We start from the raw sequence: 25,767 nt of genomic DNA, 5'->3' as shown, positions 1-25,767 counted from the left end.
ATGTACCCAGTATTTGCCCAACAGACATAATTGATTCTGCAATGTGTGCCAAAATATGTGAAACATTCCTTTAGCATCTAAAAATAATGTTTGCTTTTTCTTCAGATGTATTCTCATTTCTGCTGATATCTTCCTTGGGCCTCACAGTTTTCATTCTGTTTTCTGATTTTGAAGTTATATACCAAGGAATGGAGGTAAGTGGTAATTCGTTTGCATACCTGTTATGACTCACAGGTGCAATGGGACCATATTTGCATTGTAATTTGAAATTCTGTTACTATCATAGTCTCTCTGACCACTGAATATTATGAGGCTATTTCCACTTATTAGAAAAGCAAATAACAAAGCTGGATCTCACATATGCTAGGCTGTGATTATTTTCATATTATTGGTATTATCAACTGGGTACATTTATCCTATTCACACCTGAAATATTATGTCTGGATACTTTATTCTATTAATGTAATAAATTTTATGTTTTAATACATTAATTAATTCTTCAAGTTTATTTTTTTAAATATATAGTAGAAATCCTTCATAATGTAGTTGCAAGGAGTAAGAAAAAGTAGACTTATGGGCCAGTCATTTTTCTGTCAGATATTGACTGTAGAGAGTTTTATTTCAGTGGACAGCATTTGATACATGGTGCAGTGGGTTAAAATTAAATTTATTAAGAGGTTAGTGAACTTGTTCTTGGACCCAGCATTGTGGGAGAAATAAAAAAGAAGACTTGACCCTTGACTTCCACCATGATCTGACCTACTGCCATGTCTTACAGCCTCTCCAGACAACCCTTGCCCTCAGTGTGCTCTGTTCCACAACCCAGAGAAAGGCTGTCTGTCTCCACTTAGGGGAAAAATAACAAACTTTTACTTTGAAATAACTCATATCAGAATAGAGATGAGAATTAAAGGTGAGCATTTAGACAATGTGGAGGACCTGCAGTTTTAGTCCCAAAGGCAGCTCAGTCCTCTACACTGTCATCCACAGTTTACCATTTAGACTCGGAAATGGGGCTGTGCAGCGTGTGTGTGTGTGTGTGTGTGTGTGTGTGTGTGTGTGTGTGTGTGTGTTTGTTATGGATGCAGCCTTGGGAAGCTGTGGCTCTCACACTCATTAATAATAAGTATAGTTGGTGGTGAACATGCAATATGTACCCTTTAATACTTGAAAGAAGGTGGGTTGGGTGGGTTTGACTTTCATCAAGCCACTGGATTTTGGGCTGGGAAGATTTGTTCAGGAAAAGTTTCCTTCGTTTCAGTTAAAGTAAACTTGAACTTTTGCCCCCCCTTTATGTTTACTCGTAGGTTAATTTTTACTGAAAGAATGAATTTCAAGTAGATTTTGCTTTGGGAGAATTAGAAGTGATAATAATATTAGGTGAATGATTTAAACTTATACCCCCTTCCCTCTATCTAAAAAGATAAAAATGGAAAGAGACACATAGGCTCCAAAGTGTCTTGTCTTGTCTCTGCAACCCAAGGCACATTTACTCAATGTCTATCAACAGGCAAGGGAGGAGCATTGGACACGAGACAGTTCTCGTTTGAGTTCTGCCTCTGCCTTTTATTTATTGGCTTTGAGGCCTTGGGCCAGGTACTGGCCTTCTCATCTGTAAAGTGGTGAAAATAATGCTTACCCTCCAAGCTCAGGGAATTGTTACAAATATATAAATTAGATAGGATGATACGATTTTTCAAAGTGTAAGATATGAAAAGCGTAACAGCAGTGTTTCCTTTTTCACAGTTCATTCCAACCATAACATCGTGGAGGGTTTCAGTTCTGGGGGCAGCCTTCGTCCAGTTCTGTGTGGCCTTCTTTGTGGAGGTAAAGTGATTTCTGCATGGTTCCTCCTATCCTTCTGGGGAGCTAAACAAAGAAAGGCTCTCGTTCTCCACAGATGCTCATTTTTTAGGGCAAAGACTGTTCTCCCCAACAGTGATAGTTATTAAGGGTTTATAAAAGCTGGACATGTACCCTGGGGGGGAAATTCTCTGGAGGACGATTTAAAACTCTTTGAAGGCTGCATAAAATGCTCTCAGTATATGCAGCATAGAGAGCAAAACATCAAATTGATTCTAACTTTGCCTCCCGTGAAAGCCCTGTGTTGTGCTTTTCTAGTGTTCTCAATATTCTCTTAGAGACTAGACCAGGTAACCTCCCAGCTCTCAAATTCAATGAGACCATTAAAAGTGAAGGACTGCTTCAGAAGGGCTTCCTTAATTACGAGAGGAGGGAAGCCATTGCTCATTCTAGTCAATTCTCACCCTCGATGGTCTTCTCCTATAGTGTTTCTCTCCTACTTAGTGCCACTAAATCACTTTACCCATTCAGTGAAAGCTTTGGGTACTATTTTTTTAAAATGACAGTTTTAAAAAGATTTATATAAGTCTGTTGAGAAAGGTGATCGACCAAATTTAAAAATATATATATGCACACCCAAATATTCCATTGAATACAGTCAGTATAAAATTTCTCATACTCTTTAATAGAGGAATTTTATTTTTGAGACTATATTTTTAATAAAGCCCAAATAAGAGAAAAAACTTATATGTATGAAGGTATTTTCATAGTATTACCTACAGTGGTAAAATATGAGACTCAGGTGTTCGAAAGTAAAGATGCTGTTTGCTTAAATAGCTGTATAGCAATTTGAAAAAATGTTATACAGTCATTAAAAAGAATTATTAAGAAGACTGTAGCTATAAATTGTATATGAAAGTCTAGTATAAACAAAAGTAGAATGCAAAATTTGACCAATTCTATTATAAATGTAAAAATTGTGCGCACGTGAACATAGAAAAAAAAAAAGAGCCCACAAAATGGAGAACAAAACCCATTTGATTGCTAGAGTTCATCTATTCATTCAAAGAGCCTTTATTTGGCACCTTCTATGTGGCATGTGGAAGGTAGCAACGATTCTTTTTTCTTTTCTTGCTTTTGAGTACATTGAGTACAGTAACTAGTTATCATTTCAGTCTGGCAGTAACGTAATTCTAAGTGAATCATCAGCCAGGGTTTAGCTAGGAGTCTGTGGAAATGACAGGCTGTACACTTGCAGCAGATTTCTGTGAACACGAGTACACTCTTGATTCTCAAGGGAAAGAGGGGGAGCTGTGAGGCTTCATGGGGATCGGCGGGAGGAGAGGTTCCCCCAGTTCCCCCAGCAGCAGCAGCAATAAGCACATCTCAGGGGACGGCCTGGGGGAATATAGAGCGTGGTGATAGCAACCAGGCAACAGGAGAGGCAGATGATGATTTGTTTTCCCACCTGATTTTCCAGGATGCCATCCTTCAAAATCGAGAGCTCTGGCTAGTGATCAAAAAAGCATTTGGATTCTTTTCGAAAAGCCAGTACAGGAACTGGCAAAAGAAGCTGGCAGAAGACCCTACCTGGCCTCCCACAAACAGGACAGATTATTCGGGCGATGGCAAAAATGGATTATACATCAACCAAGGCTACGAAAGCCCTGAACAGATTCCAAAGGGAAAACCCAGCTGCGGAGGCCAAACCACAGAACAGCATTTTTGGACCAGGCTGTAATCAGAATTGTCGTTGTACATGGTTAACAGCCCCTCTTCCCCCGCCTAAAGCACTGTGGAGAGGTGATGGTAGGTTACCCTTTCCTTTTCTCTCTCCAGCTGACGACTCAAAGCACATTTTTCAGTATATTGAGCTATGCAACAAAGGACCTTAAATATGACTATCCTCTACTATTGAGGAAAAAATACATTGCCTGGATTATCATTTTTTCATCAACTTTATTCACATTACATAGCATTATCCTGGTTAAAATGTACACCTTTTCACAGTAGTGAAACTAATAGTATGAACATCAATAAAAGGAAAATTGAAGAAGAATTTTGCCTTTGAAAGTTTCACAGATTTTTTCATTTTCATCTACAGAAATAAGAGAACTTGGAAAAAAATTCCTTTTCTCAATAAATGTCACGTTTACACAACCCTGTATTCACTTGTGAAGAACATTTATGTACATGTTTTTCAAGGTCACTAAATTCCTCTCTTTTGCCCCTTTTGTCCAATTGTAAGAAAGAAGCAAGAATTGGCATTTACTTCAGAAAATTCAGCTCTCACTGTAGTGAGCCAGAGCTGAGTGGGAGCGGCGAGTGCTGGAGGTTTCTGTTTATCACATATGATCTTGGCTTGGGCACGGCAGCAAGCATATAAGCAAACTCTGCCAAGATGGCACCTCCCAAAGCATTTTGTTTTGGGGCCAATGAGCTAGGTTCAGAGTAGATCACAAAGGTAATAAAATAAACTATTAAACTGTACTCTTATCTTAAAGAAGTATAGCACCTTTGTTTGCTCGTTATTACTGACAGGTGAAACACTCAAAGTTTTTTGTTCGTTTGTTTTACTCTAAAAGTTGGCCCCCACTCTGCATTGCTTATCTTAAAAAAGCAATCCTAGGGTTGGACCCATAATATTTGTATCTGAAGTGTGATAATTATCAGGCTACTAAGCAATCTTAAATTTCATCCCATCTTTTCATTATCTAAATCAGTTATTAGAGTCACATTAACAACCAGCTAGAAAGGGTATACCCTTGATAAACATATTGTGGACACTATTACTTTCAGTATTTATCAACCCCATTGTGACCTTGAGAGGACATTTATTCCTTGTAAACAGATTATCTACTAGGCTTTACTTGTAACAATGAATCTATTTTGCTAACTTAACAAATCTGCAACAGTACATAGGCAATTAGGTAACAAATCCCATTCTGTGAGTGTCAGTCATGTGCCTAACACCACAGTGTATGGATCCAATAATGCATTTACAATTCTGAAACCTTTAGAATTGAAAAAAATTCTTAACATTTTATCAATTTTTTTCTATAAATAGGATTATATACTTGGTTATACAAACCAGCAGCGTAAATGCAAATTTCTATAAAAACAAACCCTCTGTGTTTATATTTTGTTTGCTTTTTAACCTTTTCTTTGGAGCACAGCTCTTGGAGAATGGTAACTTTAAAAATGTGTCTAATTCAATGGATACTAATAAAGAATAAAATGATAAAATATATTTAGCTTATGATTAGATAACATTATGTCAACATATAACTATGGTAACTTGGGTTCCTTGAGCAACATGTCATGTCTGTATATAGTAATTTGACCTTTAAAGCAAGAAGATTCAATTGATACACTGTAACATTTAGATAGCATAAAAACGTTTTTAAAAATCTTGATTTAAGAAATGTATACTCCCCGTCGCCCCCCCCGCCCCCCGTTTATCCAACAATTTGTTTAGTATCTGATAGGTGATAATCTTTATTTCACACACGTTTTTGGAGGTGGAACATGATAAAGTTGAATTCTCTACTTTGCTAAAAAATATGCTCCGAGTAAAACATTTAATAAAAGCACAATGAGCATGGCCGGTCACCAAGGGGAGGCAAACTTTCCATCTTGGGCTGCCATCAACAACAGTGGCCATTCTTATGGGAGCATTGATGACTAGCTGTGCGAGCTTACCTTTAAGGCTGAAAATTACTGGAGTCTTGAACAGTAGGTGAAAAAGTAATCCATGAACTTAACTTAAAAGCGCATTGTGCCATTACTTAGCATAGTGAGGACTGTCGTCCAGAGTGAAGTCCAGAGTTCTTTAGAAAGATTTGGCTTTGAAGGAAGATTCTCAGAAGGTCTGACCTCCGTTCTGCTCCCTTTCCCATCCGCCTATGTTGGACTCCCTCCAAAGTCACCTTTATTAAAAGGTATACACGTCTTGGGAGAAGCAACACATTAAACTCCCACCAATCTCACTCTAATTTGATGACATTAGAGAAGTGCTCACTTCCCCGTGCCTCCCCCCCGTCCCCCGCCCCCCCGCCACTGCCCAAACTATTCTGGAGAGCAGGACATAGAAGAAACAGAAAAGTAAATTTAGAATAAAATTGAAGGGGTATTATTGGATCATAGTATCTGGTAGGAGACAACCATGCCTACCTGACGGTCCAGGGGAGGAAGAGAGAATTTGGGGTTATCTGGAGGCAGAGTTGGCGCCATAAGAAAGGGAAGGGATGTCAGGGAACAAGGAAGAGAGAGAGATAAGGTCTCTACTGACACTGACCGCAGTACCTGATCCCTTCTGTTAACATTATTAACCCTGCCTCTAGACTGTAGAGTGTTTTTGGCCCTGGGACAAAATCTGAATCAGTTTAATAGGTCCAAGTCTTTCACTGAGTCTTCTCTTTAGTCACTTTATGTACCATGTGCCTAGTTCCTTCATTGCACACCCTCCCTCAATATTTACTTGAACATTTCTTTTACTTCATGCCATGCTTTTAATGTCATCACAGGAAGTATGTCCCTGGTTGCTAGTGTGTTTCATAGGGTAATGCTATAATGTCTGATAAAATCTTAAAGTATAGAGACTGCAACCATTTTTTACCACCTACTGTCAACAAGAATTCCACTGGAAAGACATTAAAGAGTAGTTTGTTTCATTCAACACATAATCAATAAAATGCAAGAATAAAATCACAACTCTCCTTGACTTCCAGTAAAAGCCCTAAAAAGTAATATGGGATATGATTTTCTAAAAATGGCACCTGAAACATAATTTAATGATCTCTTTCTAAGGTTAAAACCCTTGAAATACTTCAAAATCCAAAGGAAACAATATGGGTAAAAGTAACAGTCTATTCTTGCTTGTTAGGGACTTCTGATAAATGAGAGGTTTCCAGGAAAATCACTGGATCTGAAACACTAGAGCAAAGAGCCCCTTTACCCACCCATCCTTCCCCACTGCCCACATGCACAGGAGCAAGGAGATGGGTGTGCACCCTCAAACAGCTTGTTAAGAAAAATTCTTCAAACTGCCTCACCAAATGCCGAATTTCCTAATTTCTTTTCTGACCAGGAGTATGAATTTAGATGTCAACCCTACCAATTTTGAGCTCTTATCTTTTTTTTTCAAAATCACATATAATCTGCTCTTCTTCCCTCTGGGAAATACAAAATAGCCACCCTCAGGGAAAAGGAAAATAATATTTATAGTAGAAGATAAAATGTAATGTGATTTTGTTAAGATCCTCTGCTGGCTCACTCAAAAGGTTGCTGCTTCTTGTTCAAGCTGCCACAGAAAATGTATGCTTGCGGGGAGCACAATTTCTTTGGCTCAATGATGAGATAATATCAGTAAGCAATTTATTAAAGAGCCCGCTTTCCGTCATTGGCGTTTGAAACAATAATGATGCATTGAAAATAAGTATTCATCCCAGGTATTCTTTTTCTCCTCCTCATATATTCCTTCTGTTCCAATATCTCTTCAGTAAATTGTTAATAGTATTTTGCCTTTTGTCTCTTTGAAAACAAGCCCAGGAATGAGAAGGCACCAGCAGCAGCTGCCACAAACCCAATGGTGCTTATTGCTCTGTTGGCCTGTAAAGAAAAAACAAGCAAACAAAAAACACATTTTATTTTAAAGTCATCTCCTGTCCTAAACCCAAGATTTATCTTACTGTACAATGAATCAATTTAAAATTCAACGCAAAATATAAATTTCGTATGAAGATGAAGGAATACATTTGTAATTTTTATAATTATGACAAAGATACATATACATATATTTATTCCTCATATTTTTATAGTCCCTGACCATTAATAAACTGATTATTATAATCCCTACTAATCTTCACAGTATACCTGGAGGGTAGTATTTCTCCTGTTTTGGAGAAGGTGAAAAGTTAAAACTGATTTGCCCGAGGTTGTAATGCCAGAACGTTTAGCTGTGGGTTGATTCTTGAGCCATGTTCTCACCCTCTACATAACTCTGCCCCATAAACACACACTCGTTTGGTTGGATCTGCACCAGGATGGAGAGAGAGAGAGAGAGAGAGAGAAGAGAGAGATTTCCCTGACTCAAGAATGTCTATTAGCAAAATAATTCAGGGATGTGATCTGAGCTAAATATCTGTAAGCTCTTATTGGGTAGATACAATTTGTATTCTGATAAACTTGAAGTCAATACTAGTGTTAATTATCATGTCAAAAATTAATTTCTCATGTAGACAAACTAAAATAAACCACTCTCAAGCTCAATTGTCCATAAAAGAGTTCAGACATTTATAGCTTTAAGGGTATTAATCATCATCATGATGAGAGATCTAATGAATATTCATGGTTTTCATGGTACTCGACTAATATTGCCTTCCATCTTCATGGGTATGAGTGCAATTTTATGACCTGATCCTTCAATGTCAGGTGTTCTGAAAACAACAGTTGTCCTCTGAAATTTAAGAATCAGGCTAACAAAGCAAAACTTTTTCCACCGATGACTCTGGAGACTGGCCCCGTGCTGGAAACCCTGAGGCAGCCCGCACGGGCGCGTGCCCTCTGCCTAACCCGCGGCCTCCCGGGCTGGGCCCGCCACCTCCGTGTCTCTGCTGCAGGCTGCCTCCCTAACGGGAGCTTCCTGCTGGGAACAGGCAGGTGGAGCCATGGCCAGGAAAGTAGGGCCATGACAGGAGTGTTCACTCCATGCCACCAACCCGTGGTCTGCAGGGACAGGGCCCGGGACTGGAGCTCCCTGCTCTGCCACCTTCCCCGGCTGCCAGGAAGAATGGCACTGGCAAACAACTGACAAATCCTATTTTAGTTCTGTTTATTTATTTATTTATTTTTATCCTATTTATTTGTTTGTTTGGTTGTTTATTTTATTTGTGATGTTTAATTGGTCACTACCTGAGTTATTCCCCAGGAGAGCGCCAGAGTTCACCGTAGCATAGAGCCACCCGTATAGCACGTGGGGTGCAAAAAGCAGCTGGCAGATACAATACACAGGACACAGTTCCAAAGACAGGCAGAATCAATAATCAGAGAGGGATCAAAGATTAGAAATCAACCCCGACCTTCAAGCAATTCCAGACAGATGTTGAGCTCCCTGGAAGATGTGATACAAGGAAATGTGGCAGGCAATGACAAAACAGGAAGGGGCAGCTGGTGTCTTTAAGCAGAGGTGTCAAATGGCAGCATGGTCCAGCCCTGGAAAAACTCAGGGTCCTGTGGTTAGGTGGGGATGGGGATGGGGGTTGTGCCCAGATAGATGCAGACCTAACACGCTGGGTCTTTTTCAGCCACTTAGAAATATGAAGTGTGAAAGAAATCCCACAAATCTAAGAGGCTGGGGAAGGAGACGGGCAACTCAATCCTAAACCGAAGAGTGCACAGTCCAGATACAACAATAATAAAGCCACTTCTGGCAGTGCGTGCATTTTCTCAAATCCCAAACGCTTATTTCAAGTTGCAATCTAGAGGGTAAAACCCCATGCAATTTGAACAATCCTTTGGAGTTATATGTAATGGGATCTGACCTGCAAGATGCTGTTCTCAATGAATCAGCATGAACAAGAGCTTTTACTTCATGGTTTATTTAGGATTATAAAATCACCAAATTCAACTGGCTGTGGGCCACAATAAAGGCTTCATTAATAAGGAATCTATACATGCTCAATGAAACATTAGCTGAATCTGAGCACTATGTCCAGACATAGCGAAGCCACGTCACAAATGACTGTGGGGTTTATTCAACAGCCTCTTCTCCCTCTTTCCCCTTGACTCTCAGGCTGCAGTGCTGGGCAGTGCAGCTCAGTCAGGGTGTGCTGTGTGTCGCTTTGTCCAGGCCTATTCAAGGGTCCTGCCATCTTCCATGAGGACAGACACATTTTAATAGCTTACTCAACAGGGAGGAATGTTGATTTTAGAAATATTTTTTTAAAAAAACCAACACAGAAAAGACAAGCCATGGGCTGGGAGAAAACACTTGCAAAAGACAAATCTATCTGATGAAGATTGTTATCCAAAATATGCAAAGAACCCTTAAAACTCAACAATAAGAAAACAAGCAAGCAACCCAATTAAAAATGGGCAAAAGATCTCAAAAGGCACGTCCAAATATGATATGCCAATGGCAAATAAGCATATGAAAAGATGCTCAACGTCACAGTATTTAGGCAACTGCAAATTAAGATGAGAAACCACTATGCACCTATTAGAATGGCTAAATTCCAAAAGACTGACACCACCGAATGCTGGTGAGAATGTGGAGCAACAGGAACTCTCATTCATTGGTGATCGGAATGCAATATGGCATAGCCAGTTTGGAAGGCAATTAGGTGGTTTCTTATAAAACTAAACATACTCTTACCAGACAATCCAGCAATCATGCTTCTTAGTATTTACCCAGAGGAGCTGAAAACTTATATTCACACAAAAACCTGCACAAATGTTTATAGCAGCTTTATTTATCATTGCCAAAACCTGGAAGCAAGCAAGATGTCCTTCAGGAGGTGAATGTGCGTCTAGACAATGGAATAGTATTCAGTGACATAAAGAAATGCACTAGAAAGCCATGAAAAGATGTGAAGGAATTTTAAATGCATATTTCTTAGTATAATTTCAACTATATGATATTCTGGAAAAGGTAAAACTATGGCAACAGTAAACAGATCAGTGGTTACCAGAAGTTTAAGGGGAAGAAGGGGCGAATTGGCCTACAGCACAGAAGATTTTTAGGACAGTGAAAACAACTCCGTATGATACTGTAATGACACATTTACCAAACTATACAGGATGTACAACAGAAAGAGTGAACCCTAATGTAAACTATTTTTATGGGAGAAAAAATATTTTCTCTACCCACCTTAGGTTCTCACGTGAGCCTCTGTAATAAAAAACAGATTAACAAGAAAAAAAGCACAGAAGTTTATTAAGAGATACATCTCATATATACATGAGAGAAACTCAGGGAAGTGTAACTCAAAGACGTGACTAGAATTCAGGCTTATATAGCGTTTCCAACAAAGAGCAGGTAGTTGTAGAGAAATGATAGGACAAAGGATAGTGGTTTTAGGCTTCCAAGAACAGCAAACTGTAGAAAAGTAAACCTATGGAAAACTAATGGCAGACAGAGGCTAGTCAGTCAAGTTGTTATTATTCCTTTGGTGCCCTCTCCAGGCTGACAAGTGTCTTACCTTAACCCCAGGCTGTCACCAGTGATTAATTTTTGCCCCTTCTGGTAGAGAGAAGAGGAAGACCTGTGAGAATGTATGTCTTACTTTCAGGCAAATAGGGAGCAAGGAGCTTTTTCTGTCTCTGCTTCTTCTCATGCCTTCAGCTCAAAATAATCTTCATGCCACAGTGATATATTTTGGGCTCACATATTCTGGTTACTCTCACTATGGACTTTAGTTGATAATGATATACTGATGTTGTTGATCTTTTGTGACAAATATACCACACTGACGAGGGGTGTAGATGCTGGGGAAGGCTATGTATATGTGGTAGGGATGGGGATACAGGAACTCTATACTTTAAGCTCAATTTTGCTGTGAACCTAAAACTACTCTAAAAATTAATGTCTATTAAATTTTTAAAAATACAGAAAAGCAGAAAGAAGAAAAAGAGCAACAATACTACCTTTCTCATTTTTAAAAATGCATTTAAAGTGTTTTTTTTTTTAAATTGGAGGACATACAAAGCCATGTCCCAAGAAAATTGCTGTAAGCTCAAGACCCCTAATAAGCCTTAAGGGGACCCCAAAAACTAATCCATGACTACCTATTACTAGTAATAATACTATTAATTATTGATTATAATAAAAATCATAATTCAAGTGCTGTATCTCCTATTAGATCAGCAGAGGTTTTACTAAAGAGTGCCAACAAAGATCTATAAAATGTTCAAAATAGTGCAATTAGGAATAATATCCACTGTTTATTAGGATGGATAGTATGTAATTCAGAATGCTAAGAGATTTCAAACATCTCCTATAATTTACAAAACAACCTCATTTTATAAATTAGGAAAGTGATAAACAATGCGCCCAAAGTCTCCCAGCTAATCAGGGGGAAGGGCGAAGTTCTGTCTCAGCTCAGCTGAGCCCCACAGCTTAGGTGGGTTCCTAGGGCTGTCACTGTGCCACCTTCATCAGAACCTGCCAGAGAACAGTTCTACTCGTTGTTGAGGACTGACGAATTTTTCATGGGGCTTGATTCTGGGTATGAAAGGTGAAAAGATGATGGACTGCAAGTGAGAGTCAAAGCAAGATGACGACATTCCTTTTTATTTAGACATATTTTAAAAATTGGCTCGTTGAGTGCAGTGGACAATTTTACCATTAACACCAGAAAAAAAAAATGGACTCAGTTTCTAGCTATCCCACTAGGTTCCAAAGCACATGTGAGCAGAAATTTGTGTGTATATATTCCGTGTTCTGCCTCAGAAGCAGTTTATTGTTCCATGTGAGTAGTTACATTCATTATGTTAATGTATTTCCTAATAAAAATTAATTTCCAATTAAATCATTTTCTAATGAAAACTAATGTATCCTTTTATTATGTTTCATTTCCCATTTTCCTAAGCTTCCATGAGAAGAATCTTAACCTCATTCCTTAGAATAGATGTTTATATAACTGATCCACCAAAGGCTTCCTGATATTGGAAGCCTTTATATACTCATTTTCTTATACCACTTTAAAAATCTTTAGGTTAAAATATCAATGATGGAATTGAATTGGTGGGATCACAGGTAGGGGAAAAGCAATTGACTCAAGCATGCTTTTAGTTAGGAATCTGCCACACTGCAAAATATTGGAGGTAAATGACAAAGTTGCAAGCTACTTTAAAAATAAGGTCAATTACTTCATTAAAAATAACCCAAAAGCTCAATGAATCTACTTAAAAGCACAACAGTTCTTTGAAAATAGCATTGTATGTTGATAGGAAACATTTACAAACCCATCAAGATATGTCATCAGTTGGCCCCTGTCAGCTAATGAAAAAGAATATGAGAATTACCATCTGTTTTTGGCAAATGAAGTCCCACTCAGAGAGGTCAACAATCTTTTCAGCATGTTCTTTTCAGTATATAAGATTACTGATTTAAGACTGCTGTATGGTGGGGTAATGAGGGAAACAAATTGAAGGACAGAAGGCAATAGACTAACAGAAAGCTATGGTCTTGATTCTGCTTCAAGTCTCTTCTACCTCAAATTTATGATATCAATGTTCTGATCTCAGTTTGGCCATTAACTTGCTGCATGACCTTGAACAACTCAACTCCCTTCTTTGCCATTCACTGCTCTCTTATTTTCTTGTTCTTGTCATTTTGTATGAGGCCTGGGAACCTTGTCATAGTCAGTAGTTATTAATTTCCCAATGTAAGAAACTCCTTATATATCTATTTAAAAACAACTCACCTGCTCTGAAATTCCTTCTCCATAGCGAAGCAAAGTCACAAAATGCTCACAGTTGTTGACCAGTACGTCGTACTCCACCTCTTGTCCAATAACAAACTCTGACCGTTGCATGACTTCTTCCATCGGGAGAGGGGAATATGTTTCATCATATTTATTGTTTATTCTATATGTGTCATTTCCCACAACATCCTTCAAAAGCTGCATCTTCACCAGGGCCTTTCTGCTGAAGACAGACTTGGCGCTTGTAAATGATGCGGAAATGCCATCCTCTATAAGGAGAATTCTGGTTAGCAAGCTATAGGGACCCAGCCGCAGGAACTCCACACCATCTAAAGACTTTGAAAATGCTGGGATAATTAAAGCCAGCTCTGTTCCAAATTTACCATCAAACCAGAAATCACATAATCTTACCAGCCTTAAGCATTCACTGTAGTTTATCAATACACTTACTCTCTACTGTAGGAGTGAGAATGCAAGAAAACTTCAGAAAATTTAAATTTCCCCAGGAGCAAATTGGGTAAGAAAACTGTACCCCACTTTGAGGAAAATGTTCTCTATCAATTGGTATTATTACTAGAGATCTTGGTTTATGTTTCTAACATAGTACAAATAGGATCATTGTTCACATTTTCTATAAAGCAGTCTCTTTCAGCATGTGAGCCCTTCCCAACTAATATTGTTGGGCTTTAGCAGTAGTGCATTACAATTAGTAGTGTTGTCCTAGTGTCTAACCTGCATTCCTTACCCTCACCTTCAATTTTTACACTTACTTTTTCAACTAGGTTTCCATTTGGGTCCAAACTAAAATCTGCACCGTATCTCACTCGTCTGAGGGGTAAGCTGGGCTTAGGTGTAGTCACTGCTTTTGTCTTGCCAGTTTCTTTGGCCAAGACACTAAGTCCTGGTCCTGAACCTGAACATAACCTGATATGCACTATCTGCTACATGTAGCCTCATGCTGTGGCTTACCCACCTGGTAGACAGACCCAGGCCTCATCACTCCGCCTTAGCCGCCTCTGTGGGTAAGCGTTTGCCTAGACTGGCAAGGACCTCTGTATCTTGGCCTGCCACAGCCAGGGTCTGAGGCCAGACAGACAGCTCCTCGGTGTTCAGCACTGGCTCCAGGCTCCAGTCCCTCTCCATCTGTCCAAGGCTGCTATGCTTAGCCATTGTTCCAAGAAATCATGAGAGGAAGGGCCTCTACGTATCTAGTGTTTAGACACTTTTCCTTTTAGTAATGACTCAAAGCAAACCTTCGTTCCCACTCCTCTTTTTTTCTTTCTGCCAAGGTCCTATTCATTGGAGCAGCATTTCCAAATCTTACACATTATAAGTTCTTTGAGTATGTATATCCTAGTTAGAATTAACTAAACTTTTTTGCTTTTTTTTTACTAGTCTGATGCAGTCACTTTGCAGATGAGGAAACTGGTGTGTGTGTGTATACATTCTTTTTTTTTTTTTTTTTGCAAACGGGGTTTTATTACATGTTGTATTTTAATCTGGCATTTTCAAATAAACATCACACAAGGGTCATCACTTATGAAATGAAACATGTCCAGAAATGTTATCTTTAGCGGCTATTGTTTTTTGTCTATCCAGCACCTCATCCCATCACTACCTCTTCTTTTCCAGAAAAGACTCTATCTGGGCCAGTGAGTATCCCATTTTCCTGGGCATAGTGATGGTTCAGCAATGGGTATGGGGTCTAGACCAGACGAATTAGTTTCTAACTGCATCATGAAAGGATTTGCTATCTCCTCTGCTGAGTCACAGGATTCTAAGAATGAGGGCCTAATGACGCTGAGGGTCATCAGTTCAGCTTTTTAGAGAGACACAGCCTGCAGAAATGAGGACAACAGATAGAAAAAAATACATATGTGAGACATAGAGTCTTGATAGTGTCCACATTTCTCAATCTAGGCATCCCTGAGGCCAGCACCACCTGTTCCTTTTTTGTAGTTTTCCTTAGCAAAACAATCAATTATCTTTTTGTTTAAGCTAATTTGAGTTGATTACTGTTACTTGCAGCTGAAGAATCTTGCTAAACACAGATATCTAATATTTTATGGCTAAATAATAATTTGTGTAACCATTCCCTTATTGAACATTAAGCCATTATCTATTTTTTAAACCATTATAAATGAGAAAGACGTGAACACCCTTATACAGAAATGTTAGTTTATATCTCAGGTATTTCCCAAGAAGAGATTTGTAGAAGTACAATTATAGACTCAGAGCATGTCAACTGTTTTAAGATTCTTAATACATATTATTAAATTGTTTTTGGGAATCATTTTATCAACTTACATTTATATTAATAATATCTTTGTATTCATTTAATTATACCCATATCAACAATGATTGCTACCATTTTTTAACCTTTGCTAATGTAATAGGCATAAAATCTGTCATTTTATTTGACAATTTGTAGATGACAAAAAGCTAAAACCTTTAAAGATGGGTATTGGCTTTTGTCTTCTCCTTCAAATTGTTTTGTAACTCTTTACGCATTTGTTTTTTGAAGAATTTGGGTGTTTACTGTCCACTTGGCCTGAGAAAATCTTTCCCCAAATATCATCTGCCTGGTTGTCTCATCTCAAGTTGGTTCTCAAATGTTACTTTTTTAAGAGATTTTTCCCAACCACTGCATTTAAAATTACAGAACCTCCTAGCACTTCCTATCCTGCTTCTATGATTTATTTTCTCCATATTATTTGTTTACTCATCTTTATTCTAACATTGTTCTCTGTGCTCTCTCTCTCTCCCCCCCTCCCCCACCCCAACTAGAATGTCAGCTCCACCACGCTAGGAGGTGTTCATGCATCCCCAGCATCTAGAAAAGCATTTGGCACACACAGTAATCTATAAATAGATGCTGAATGAATTGAAATAACAATTTGTGTGATACATGAAAACATTGACTATTGTCATGTTTGTAGCAAATACTTTTCCTAGCTGATTATTTACTTGCTAATGGTGCTTTCTCTTTTAAACCAGAAGTCTTAAATTTTCATGTTAATTGGCCTCTGTGATTTCTGCAATGCCACTCTGGTCTTACAATGTTCTTCCCTAAACCTAGACCAGCTATATATATATACTTTCTCATTTTACTTTGCTTAATGTTGTGATTTTGTTCATGATGTTCTCCTGTAACAAGAAAACTCAAAAGCTCCCAGGAGCTGCCAGAAACAAACCTCACCTAGAGGTGCTATGTTGATGACATAGCCATCCCCCAAGTACAGGGCCCAGTGCTGATAGCCAGGACGGAACACTTCGATCAGGTCCCCTGGCCGGGGGTTGCCAGGATACTTCAAACTAAAGCAACCATTAAACGCCATCTGTAATGACAGACATAAAGAACATCTAGCTGATGCAAGTTGCCAAAAGAAAATCAGTTAAGACTTCCATAGAAGCAGAGGGAGACAGAATTTATTAGGATCACAGCCCTTATTAAAGACTTAGACTCATGCCCTTCACTGTGTCTTTGGATGATTCCAACACTGAATTATGTGTACACAAGTGAACAAGTGGAGAAAGACTTTGTCTGCTCTTGCTCAATTTCCTATAGCAATGCTTCTCATCCTGATTAGTCTCAGGGCCCCTTTATTAAAATAAGCTTTTTATAATTCTCTCTTTAAATCCAGAAATTCATGGATAATATTACTTACCTATAGACAAAACTTCAAAAATATTAATATGATGTCCAATTTGAAACAGAAAAGGTAAAGACATTAATATTAATATCCGTTTTACCATGTAAACAACTACACAAAAAGACATAATAAAGTATGTAAATACTCGCACCTACTGAGCATGAAGAAGTTAGGATTCAAAAGCAGAAGATGAGATGTCTTTCAACATTTCATATAGCAGCATAATAAAATCAAAGAGCAGAGGTATGGCTGAATTCTAATGTTCTGTGAAAAAAAACACACCAAAAAACACTGTATTACAAAACTTACTCTGAGAGTTAAATCTAAGCAAACATAAGTTCCACGCTCAGATGAGTGTCCTGCCAGATATTCAAGCATCTAGTAGGATACAGGACATTTCTTCTTTGTGCTGAACTGTGCTGTGTGTGTCTAGGCATTCTGGCCTCCACCCACTAAGTGTCAGTAAATGCCCTTTGCCATTGTGATAGTCACAAACACCCCCACGGACTTCCACGCCCCTCCCCCGCCCCCCGGCCCTGTTTACTGTCTGATTCCTCACTCACTGATTCCAGAAACAGTGCAAAGTGGTCAGCAATGAAGTGAGATAACTAGGAAGGTTGAGAATTTCATCCTATTGAGGAGTATATCTGAAAATACTAAGTTTGATGAGTTTGTTTCTCCTTGTAAATCAATACTTTTCAGGACAAAACAGCATGTAAGTTTCCGTGTATTTTTATGGAAGGTTACATTTTCTATATATGGCACAGAAGTAGAATAGGAAGTTATGTACGTCCATCAATAATCAAAAGGAGGTTTAATGCTAAATCCATGCTGAATATCTAATTGACAACAGAGTGTTCCTCATCATCTAATGTGCAAAATAAATCCAAGTGCCAGAAAGGGAAATTTCCAAATCATCTAAATTATAATTATCATAGCACAGGCTAAGGACTTGGGGATATAAACTATCATTTTTCTGGCACTCTAAAAGTCTTTTTTATAACAATATTGGGAGGGTGTTTTCCCCAGTATTTGTGTGCCATCTGTTGAAAACTTCAATCATCACACTGGCACCGAAATGTGGCCCAATATAAGCTGTCCATCTGTTGAAAAATAACTATTAAAACAACTTTATGGAAACCATTAAAACAACTTTATGGAAACCATTAAGTCTAACCACCCTCTCGAATATGTTTGAGTCTTTTTAATATGATAGTTCACAATTTGGCCACGTGGGTACTAAAAGGAAAAACAGATCATATACTACAATATAAACAAACACATTTCCAGTGCATAGAAATCAGCAAGCACACACAGCTGCCTCCTAGAATTCAGAGACCTAGCCAAGCTCACAATAATAACCATCATTTAAACAGAGAGCATGCTGTAAGGTAACATTTTTTTCAAATGCACTCTCTCAATTAATTCTATTTGCTTTTTTAAAAACCTATACCTATTTAAGTTTATTATGTTATTAGCCCATTTTACAGATAAATAATGACAGTGGAAAATGCCAGCTTTTAGAAAATACCCCCTGAAATCTTTCTATTATGAAATATAGAGAGGGCAATAACTGGAGTAGGTGTTAAAAATACAGCTCTTTCCTTGACCTGAATGGCTCAGTTGGTTGGGTGTCATCCTGCAGAGCAGAGGGTCACCAGTTTGATTCCCAGTCAGGGCACATGCCTGGGTTGCAGGTTTGGTCCCCAGGTCAGGGCACAAGCAAGGGACAACCAATTGTTTTTTCTCCCTCACATAAATGTTCTTTCCCTCTCTTTCTCCCTCCTCTCCCTTCTTTCTAAAAAAATAAATAATTAAAATATTTTTTTAAAATATGAGCTCTCATTTCAGGTCTTCTACTTCCTGGTTCTGTGACTTTGGGACAATCATGCGAATCGCCCGGGCCTCCGCTGCTTCCTTTTGATGCCGGCAGAAAGTGCAAGGCTGGCTGAATTGCTGCTCTCGAAAAGCTGTTGCAGATAATCTTTCACACACCGGCTGGAAGCTGTTCGTAAGCGCTTTGTGAACTGGCAAGACTAGGCAGGTGGATGGTGAAAGAGCGGGGGCTACTTGCAAAGGCTCCTTTAAAGATTGGTCCGTGGCTTAGGTGTGATAGTAGCTCCTTATCTTCTCTTTCAGCCACGATAATTCTGAGGAATGGATTATGCTACTGCACAATTCTAATATAGTTAACACACTTTAAATTCTGACATATAACTTGTAAACTGATTGATGAAAGCAATTTAATTGATTTCACGAAGCCTGTCATTTTTATCAAGAGGGATGACAGCATAACAAGGAAACATTTCATGTGAGTAAGGTCTCAAGAAACTAAGAGAGGAGGCTGAAGGCTAATATGTAAGGGGAAAAGTAATTTCTGACACTAAACACTTATAATAACAGCGATTTACTGCAGAAAGGTACTCAGGTTATTACCTAACTCAGTGCCCTCCGACCTTGTTTTTAGCAGTGGGGCACTGTACCAAATCAAATATCAGACCCTCAAAAATATTCACCATGAAAAGCAGCACCTCTCTCAATGAAGTCAGGGAGGGGCGCAAGGGTCCCATGTGCTCCTTATCGTTGCTGCTACTGAGTCACTCGGGACCCCAGTCCTTCCAGGTATGGAGCTGGAATAACACCCACCTGGTACTAATACAACCCTCCCGCTTTTAGGGGAGAGGAAACAGAACCAGGTGGGTCATTTGTCTTGCCCAAAGTAATATGCTATTGTAGACAAGATTCGCAACAAATTGTTTTACTGGAGCAATGGGACTTTCACTGTTGGGGGGTGGGGTGGGGAGTCAACCTAAGTCTCACACTTTATACAAAAACATATTCAAAATTGATCATGAACTTAAATGTGAGATGTAACACTATGAAGCACAGAGAAAAAACACATAGGAGAAAATCCTCAGGATCTAGGGTAAGCAAAGAGTTCTTAGATATGTTACCAAAAGTACTATCCATAAAGGGTAAGACTGACAATTGGATGTCCTCAAAATTAAAAACTTTTACTCTGTGACAGATCTGTTACAGGGACCAAAAAAAGAAAGGGGGAAAAAAAAAAACTACAGAGTAGGAGAAAATATTTGCAAACCACATAGCCAATAAGAGACTAGTTTGGAGGACATATAATGAATTCTCAAAACTCAGCAATAAAAAAGCAAAGAATACAATTACAACTTGAGCAAAACACACAAAGACACATTGCATCAAGGAAGAGACATGGATGTCAAGTAAGTCACATTAAATGTCACCGGCCATTCTGAACATGCAGATTAAAACCATGACAAGACAGCCCTGCACACCAATCATAATAGCTAACATTTTTTAAAAAGTGACCACAAAGTTCTGGCAAGGATGCAGGATAACTGGTCAAGAATACAAAATAGCACAGCCACTACTCTGGAAGAAGTCTCAATTTCTTTAAAAACTTAATTTGTAACCACCATATGATCCAGAAACGGCACTCCTAAGCCACTTATCCAAGAGACTGAAGACAATGAAGACTTATATTCATGTAAAAACTTGTACACAGATGTGTACAGCAGCTTTTTCATAATAGCCAAACATGGAAACAACCTAGATGACCTTCAACAGGTGAACAGTTAAACAAATTGTGGTACAGCCAGACTATCGAATATTACTGCAAAGGAATAAAAAAGAACAAACTATCTATGCACACAACAACCTAATCTCTAGAGAATTATGCTGAGTGAAAAAAAGACAATGACAAAAGTTACATAATGTATGAATCTATTTGTATAACATTTTCGAAATGACAAAATTATAGACATAGAGAACAGTGATTGCAGAGGTTAAGGGAGAGAGGGAAGTGGATGTGGCTACAAAAAGGCGACAGGAGAGATTCTGGCTGCGATGGAAAAGCCCTGCATCCCCAACAGGTCAATGCCAATCTCCTGGTTGTGATCTTGTATTGCAGTTCTGCGAGTTGTTACCATGGGGGAAACTGGATAAAGGCACAAGGAGTCTCTCAGTATTATTTCTTAAAATTGCATATGAATCTACAATTACTTCAAAAAAATAATTTAGAAAGACTAATGCTCTTTTTTTTAAAAAAAAAAAAACAGAGTATAGAACAGGACTAATATGTGCAAATTACACCGAGGCATTTTGAGCTGTACATGAAGAATAGTTCTCTTTCCTTAAAGATGACCCAATAATGGAATGGAGCACCTTGTATAGAGAGCAGTTTCTGTCACTGGGAATATTTAAACACAGTCAGGGGTGATAAAAATAAAGCTCCCACGGCGGGGGTGGTAGTGGGAGGGTGTTAGGGTAAGGAGGCCTTCTAAGGTCCCTTTCAACTGTAATGCTCTCTCATTCTACTTTCCCGAAAATGTTCGAGGTGTAATCCTCAAGCCAATGCCACAATAGGTATAATTATTTTTTCCATCTGTAAGATGTGGAACCTGATGTTCACAGCAGTTCAGGGACTCATCCGAAATCACACAGCGGGAGAGGGCGGAACCCACACCTGGCCTCAGATCAGCCTCCCTCCCAGGCCGGCCTCCTAATCCCACCTGCTTCTCCGTATGCACGCTACACGGCCTCCCTTGCTGACATTCCTGAGCCCTCCTCGCACGCTGTCAGATGGCTTAACATCTGTGAGCTGATTATTATGACCACCACTTTACAGATGAAGAATCCAAAACTCAGATGACTTATGTGTCGGACCCAAAGTCACAAAGGTAGTGAGTGATGGAACCAGATTTCAATTCCAGGTTTGTCTTCTTATTCCAGACTGCATGCTCCCATTTTATCCTATCGATTAACCTCGTTCACCAAAGGATTTGCTACGAGACAGTATTTCATCCAGTCTCTCTTCCCAAATTCCCATTAGATAAAGAAGCTGCAAAGCACACAGATGATATATTTCATATAACAACACAGGAAGTCTGTAAACATTCATATGCAGGACCAGTGAGTAATGGGAAGTAGAGCTTTGGGGAACCCTTGCTCTTCTCCAGCAGGTGAGGTGTTAAGGTGAACTTAGAAGCATCTAGAAGATGCCCAGACTCAGACCTTAGGGGAATAGCTATAACGTGTCTGGCTTGAGTTAATTTGATTTACATGAACCATTTCTAACCATTTTATTCAGGGACAAGTATATAATGTAGTGCTTCATAAATGATAACACAGAACTAATTAAAGATACATTTATAAAGTCCTCTACTGTACTCTGTCTCACCTTTAAAGTAAAAAATATTTCATTTTAACAGTTCATCTCCACAAAATTATTTGATGAGTTTAAAATAAAGAGGGGCACGAAGGCAGGTCTGCAATCTTAGTACAACAGATTTCCCCTTTCAACTGCTGAAACAGGCTGCCCAGTTTATAGTTCCATGTTGGTCCCTAGGGACGCATCAAAAAAATAATAACTGCCCCCTGCACAGAGAGAGAAAGCGACAGGCTGATTAACTGCTGCACAGGCCCACGAGGACACCTATGTTACAGGAATCTAAGAGTACTTTTTCACAAACTACTCCCAAGAATGCTATGGAAGTCGGAAACACTATCACAGGCCATCCCTATAGCCCAGCAGCCTCCTGTTCAATTTGGACCCTTTCCCACTCCGGCTTCATTTTTCATCCACAGACCTGCTACACCGAGGCGGCTCCATGAAACCTTGGGCTCCGAGGTTGGCTAATTCACAGAGGCCTCAGAGCTGCAAGGACCCTTGGTCCAACATGCGCACTGCAGCTGGGGGTTCCACCTCCCAAACAGAGGAACCATTTGCAGCCACTGCACTGCCATCCTCTGCTTAGAATCCCTCCAAAGCGCCCCAGGACCAGCTCCTCATCTTGTCCCCTTTATAATGGTGGCCGCCTTATTCACCCCTACATTCTAGGCAAAGCAAACTATTCCTCATTCCTCACACTTGGAGTTCTGTTGCCAGCACTCAACCTTCTACCTGGAATGTACTGCCCATTTCCAAATGTCCCCAAATGATCTACTCTTATAGATCCAGGTCAGATGCTACTCCCTCCCTGAGTTTTTCCTCCAGGCAGTCAGAAATGACACCTCCTTCGGAGTTTCCACAGAGCCTCGTATCTGATGCCCAATGCATTTCCTCCACCTGCGTCAGTGACGGTCGTCTGGGGAATTTTCTTTTCTGCTTGCTACGGAGAGCTGGTTCTTGTTTATCTCTGTATCTCCAGCTTCCGGCAGGATGCCTGGCACAATTAAGGGCCCAGCAAATGTTTAACGAAGGGATGAAGAACTCAAGCACCAGGAGGACAGAATGGCTGGGTTTTTCCAGCACTTAATTATATTCATAGTCCTGAATACCCAAGTAAGAGCACCATACACATTTCCAAAATCAAATATTGTATAATACAAATTACTTGTATTGTTACTCATCTCCACTTCAGTGAGAACAGAATGTTTTAAAAACCTTGGTAACCCAGTTTCTAGCCCAGGTTATTCCACTTAATAGGTGTGTGACTTGGAGAGATCAGTCTCTCGCTGAGAACTGTTTTCCCATAAAAAAAAAAAATAAGTGGGGGGAGGGGGATTAAATTGTGCAGATACTCTCGCTGGACCTTTTTCCATTACAGTTGGTTCGAAGAAGTGTGGCACGCCGTAGGTCCTCCCTCCCTATCCCCAGCACACCTCACTCTTAAAGCCCGGTCGTCTTGCCCCACCGGGAGCAGCTGCGGGGGTCCCAGGGCCGCCTTGGCTTCGCGGCTGCTGCCCTCCTGCTACCGGCCGCGGGCTGACTCCATCTGCTCCGGGCCGAGGTCTGAGCGACAAAAGCGGACTGCCAACCCAGGGCCGCCTCCAGCGCCAACGCCAGCCCCGCCGCGCGGAGACGCCTCGCGCTGGCGACACTACAGCGCACGCGCAGCCCGGGGGGACCCCAGTCGCCCGCCGGCGGGCCCGCCCTTACGCCGCCACCCCCACCATTACCCTCACCCTGCACTCGCGCCGCGCCCTCCTCACTCTAGGAGCCCCAACGCCACACCTCCCCTCCTCACACGCGGCCACAAACCCAGTGGTTAAAACGCAGCCCTGGTGCGGTACCTGACCAATGACACCCCTCCCAACCGCTGGGACATTCCTGCAACTAACTTTGATGGCTGCGGTGATAAAGTTAACTCTTCGTGTTAAGCCCACAAATGTTCGTGTACACACATGAATACACGCTACACCCACTAAAAGTACGCCCCCTTCTAGCTCTACACAAATTCCTTTATGCCTGTGGAAAAAATCCTCGCCCCTGCCCCCAAAGAAAACATATCAGCAAAGGTGGGAGGAAGGACTGTCTTCAAGAAAAACAAACAAACAAAACAAAACAAAACAAAACAAAAAACCCTCCCTGCTTCCCACCGCACACAATCCTGCAGGATGTGTGCTTGTGAGCCTGATTCAGCATCCAAAGCCTGTGAGGACACGCATGCACCTTGCTTCTTCCTTTGGACCCCTCCCTGTCACCACCCTCCAACCTAAGATCAACTTCAGATCGGCAAGGGGGAGAAAAAAAAGAAAGCAGAAGGGAAGGATACACTGGCTCCTGTTCCGCTAGACCTGCAGGTACCAGTTTCCCCAGTGGGAAATGAAATTTACCTGGCTCTGGATGGGGGGCCTTCATTAAAGACAAGACTCTCTCAGGCAGCCCATTCCCCTTCCCACCTCCCCTGCCCGGTCCCTAACAGCGGTCTGGTTTTAGATAGACAAGCGGAGCAAGTCCCTTATTCAGCGTGACTTGGGCGCATGTGACAGAGCAGGGCCTGACTCTCTTTCAGGCCAGGTAGGCCAGCCGAGGCCTGCAGGAACACAGCCATGTGAGTTTAAAAATAAAGCTGGGAATGGAGAGTATCCTTTTTCTCATCGCTCAAAGAGAGAGGCCAGAAACATTAACCAGCTAAGTAAGGAAGCCTGGCAGACTGCTTGCAAAGTGCACTTTTTGGAGCACTGCACAGGGCTTTCCTTTAAATAAGTCATAACCTAGATTTTTACTCTGATGTAAATGGAATCTCAGCTAAAAGGAAGGATTTTTTTTTTTCCGTCTAATTCAAAGGCTGAGGTATCTTGCTAATTTTATACTTTGTCACAATGGGATAGAACTACCTTAAAATGCAGCAGCTTTTATAAAGGAATCAGGTTGTGTTACAAAGGTTAAGGGTGTATCTGCATGTCTTTGCACTTTGGAAACATAGAGTACCTAGAAAAACATTGAAAGCACATGGGATCAAATAGAATTATTGGCAAAGTGGAAACTAGAACACTTGAGACGTTGAAGCTTTGTTTTTTTACGAGTTTATATTTCTCTTACACATTCCCTAGTCAATATATTTTGTTATAGACCGAACCAGGTATGCCTTACAATAGCCTTTTAATGTCTCAGAGAGAAAGCCATAAACATGTATTTGCTTTATGTTCCCCAACTATTTCAATTTAGTCATCACTGAAGGAAGTGGTTCACGATTTTATACAGGAGAGTTACTGTGAACACTTACAAAGCCATCCTGCTTATGAGCTAAATTTATTATGTTTGCTGGGTTAATCTGTTTTCTCTAATCGGACACTTAGTCATCCAGTCTCCTCCCTACATTATGGATTCATGAATGTCAACTGAGGAGTGTTGCTCAGTCACAGCGAAATGATAAATTAACTTTTCATTTGGGGTATTTGTGATTAACTGCATCATAGTAGAATGAAAATGAAATAAATCTTGTATTTTTACTTCTAGATCCCTGCCAGTATAGATAAAATGCTTTTGATTAAGGGTGAATTCAGTTTGATGTCTGAATGCAATTTGTAGGAGAAACAGACAAAGCTTTGGAGTTCAGGAAAACTCTGGAGTTCTCCCTGCATTTCTCTAGCTTGGAAAAGTAGTTCATCACTCATAGGTATTC

The 25,767-nt window shown here is 40.0% G+C and overlaps 2 protein-coding genes across 4 annotated transcripts in view; one reads left to right on the top strand and one right to left on the bottom strand.

The window, feature by feature from the left end:
- The window catches only part of ATP13A5 (ATPase 13A5), a 97,903-nt gene extending 94,074 nt beyond the window's left edge, over positions 1-3,829 (top strand). The window contains exons 28-30 of the mRNA XM_054585137.1: positions 106-194; positions 1,747-1,827; positions 3,284-3,829. Of these exons, the coding sequence (XP_054441112.1) occupies positions 106-194; positions 1,747-1,827; positions 3,284-3,544 (431 nt within the window). The 3' untranslated portion in view covers positions 3,545-3,829. The remainder of the gene's footprint in view (positions 1-105; positions 195-1,746; positions 1,828-3,283) is intronic.
- A 3,311-nt stretch (positions 3,830-7,140) lies between these two features.
- PLAAT1 (phospholipase A and acyltransferase 1) lies at positions 7,141-24,546 on the bottom strand. 3 transcript variants are annotated; one of them, XM_054585134.1, is made up of 5 exons: positions 24,476-24,546; positions 17,034-17,146; positions 16,429-16,567; positions 13,230-13,498; positions 7,141-7,413 (listed from the first exon to the last, which is right to left on the bottom strand). In XM_054585134.1, the coding sequence occupies exons 3-5, from the start codon at positions 16,565-16,567 to the stop codon at positions 7,312-7,314; spliced, it is 510 nt and encodes a 169-aa protein (XP_054441109.1). In that variant the 5' UTR covers positions 17,034-17,146; positions 24,476-24,546; the 3' UTR covers positions 7,141-7,311. The 3 variants fall into 3 exon arrangements, with proteins under 3 accessions (XP_054441109.1, XP_054441110.1, XP_054441111.1); XM_054585135.1 differs by lacking the exon at positions 24,476-24,546 and adding an exon at positions 23,522-23,587; XM_054585136.1 differs by lacking the exon at positions 17,034-17,146 and having other exon boundaries at positions 24,476-24,543.
- Between the last annotated feature and the right edge of the window lie 1,221 nt (positions 24,547-25,767).

This window comes from Pteronotus mesoamericanus, unplaced genomic scaffold, assembly GCF_021234165.1.
Source record: "Pteronotus mesoamericanus isolate MK-2021 breed Mesoamerican mustached bat unplaced genomic scaffold, CSHL_Meso_final contig_82, whole genome shotgun sequence".
NCBI lineage: Eukaryota > Metazoa > Chordata > Mammalia > Chiroptera > Mormoopidae > Pteronotus > Pteronotus mesoamericanus.
Note: the sequence above shows the minus strand (reverse complement) of the source record. Positions and strands in the feature narration are given on the sequence as shown.

Excerpts from the sequence above, each read along its gene's own strand:
- PLAAT1 (XM_054585134.1), bottom strand. The coding sequence starts at position 16,567 with ATGGCGTTTAATGGTTGCTTTAGTTTGAAGTATCCTGGCAACCCCCGG. Across the intron at positions 13,499-16,428 it reads CATCAACATAGCACCTCTAG|AGGATGGCATTTCCGCATCA; the intron begins GTGAGGTTTGTT and ends TTCTCCTTATAG. Across the intron at positions 7,414-13,229 it reads GAGAAGGAATTTCAGAGCAG|GCCAACAGAGCAATAAGCAC; the intron begins GTGAGTTGTTTT and ends TTTTCTTTACAG.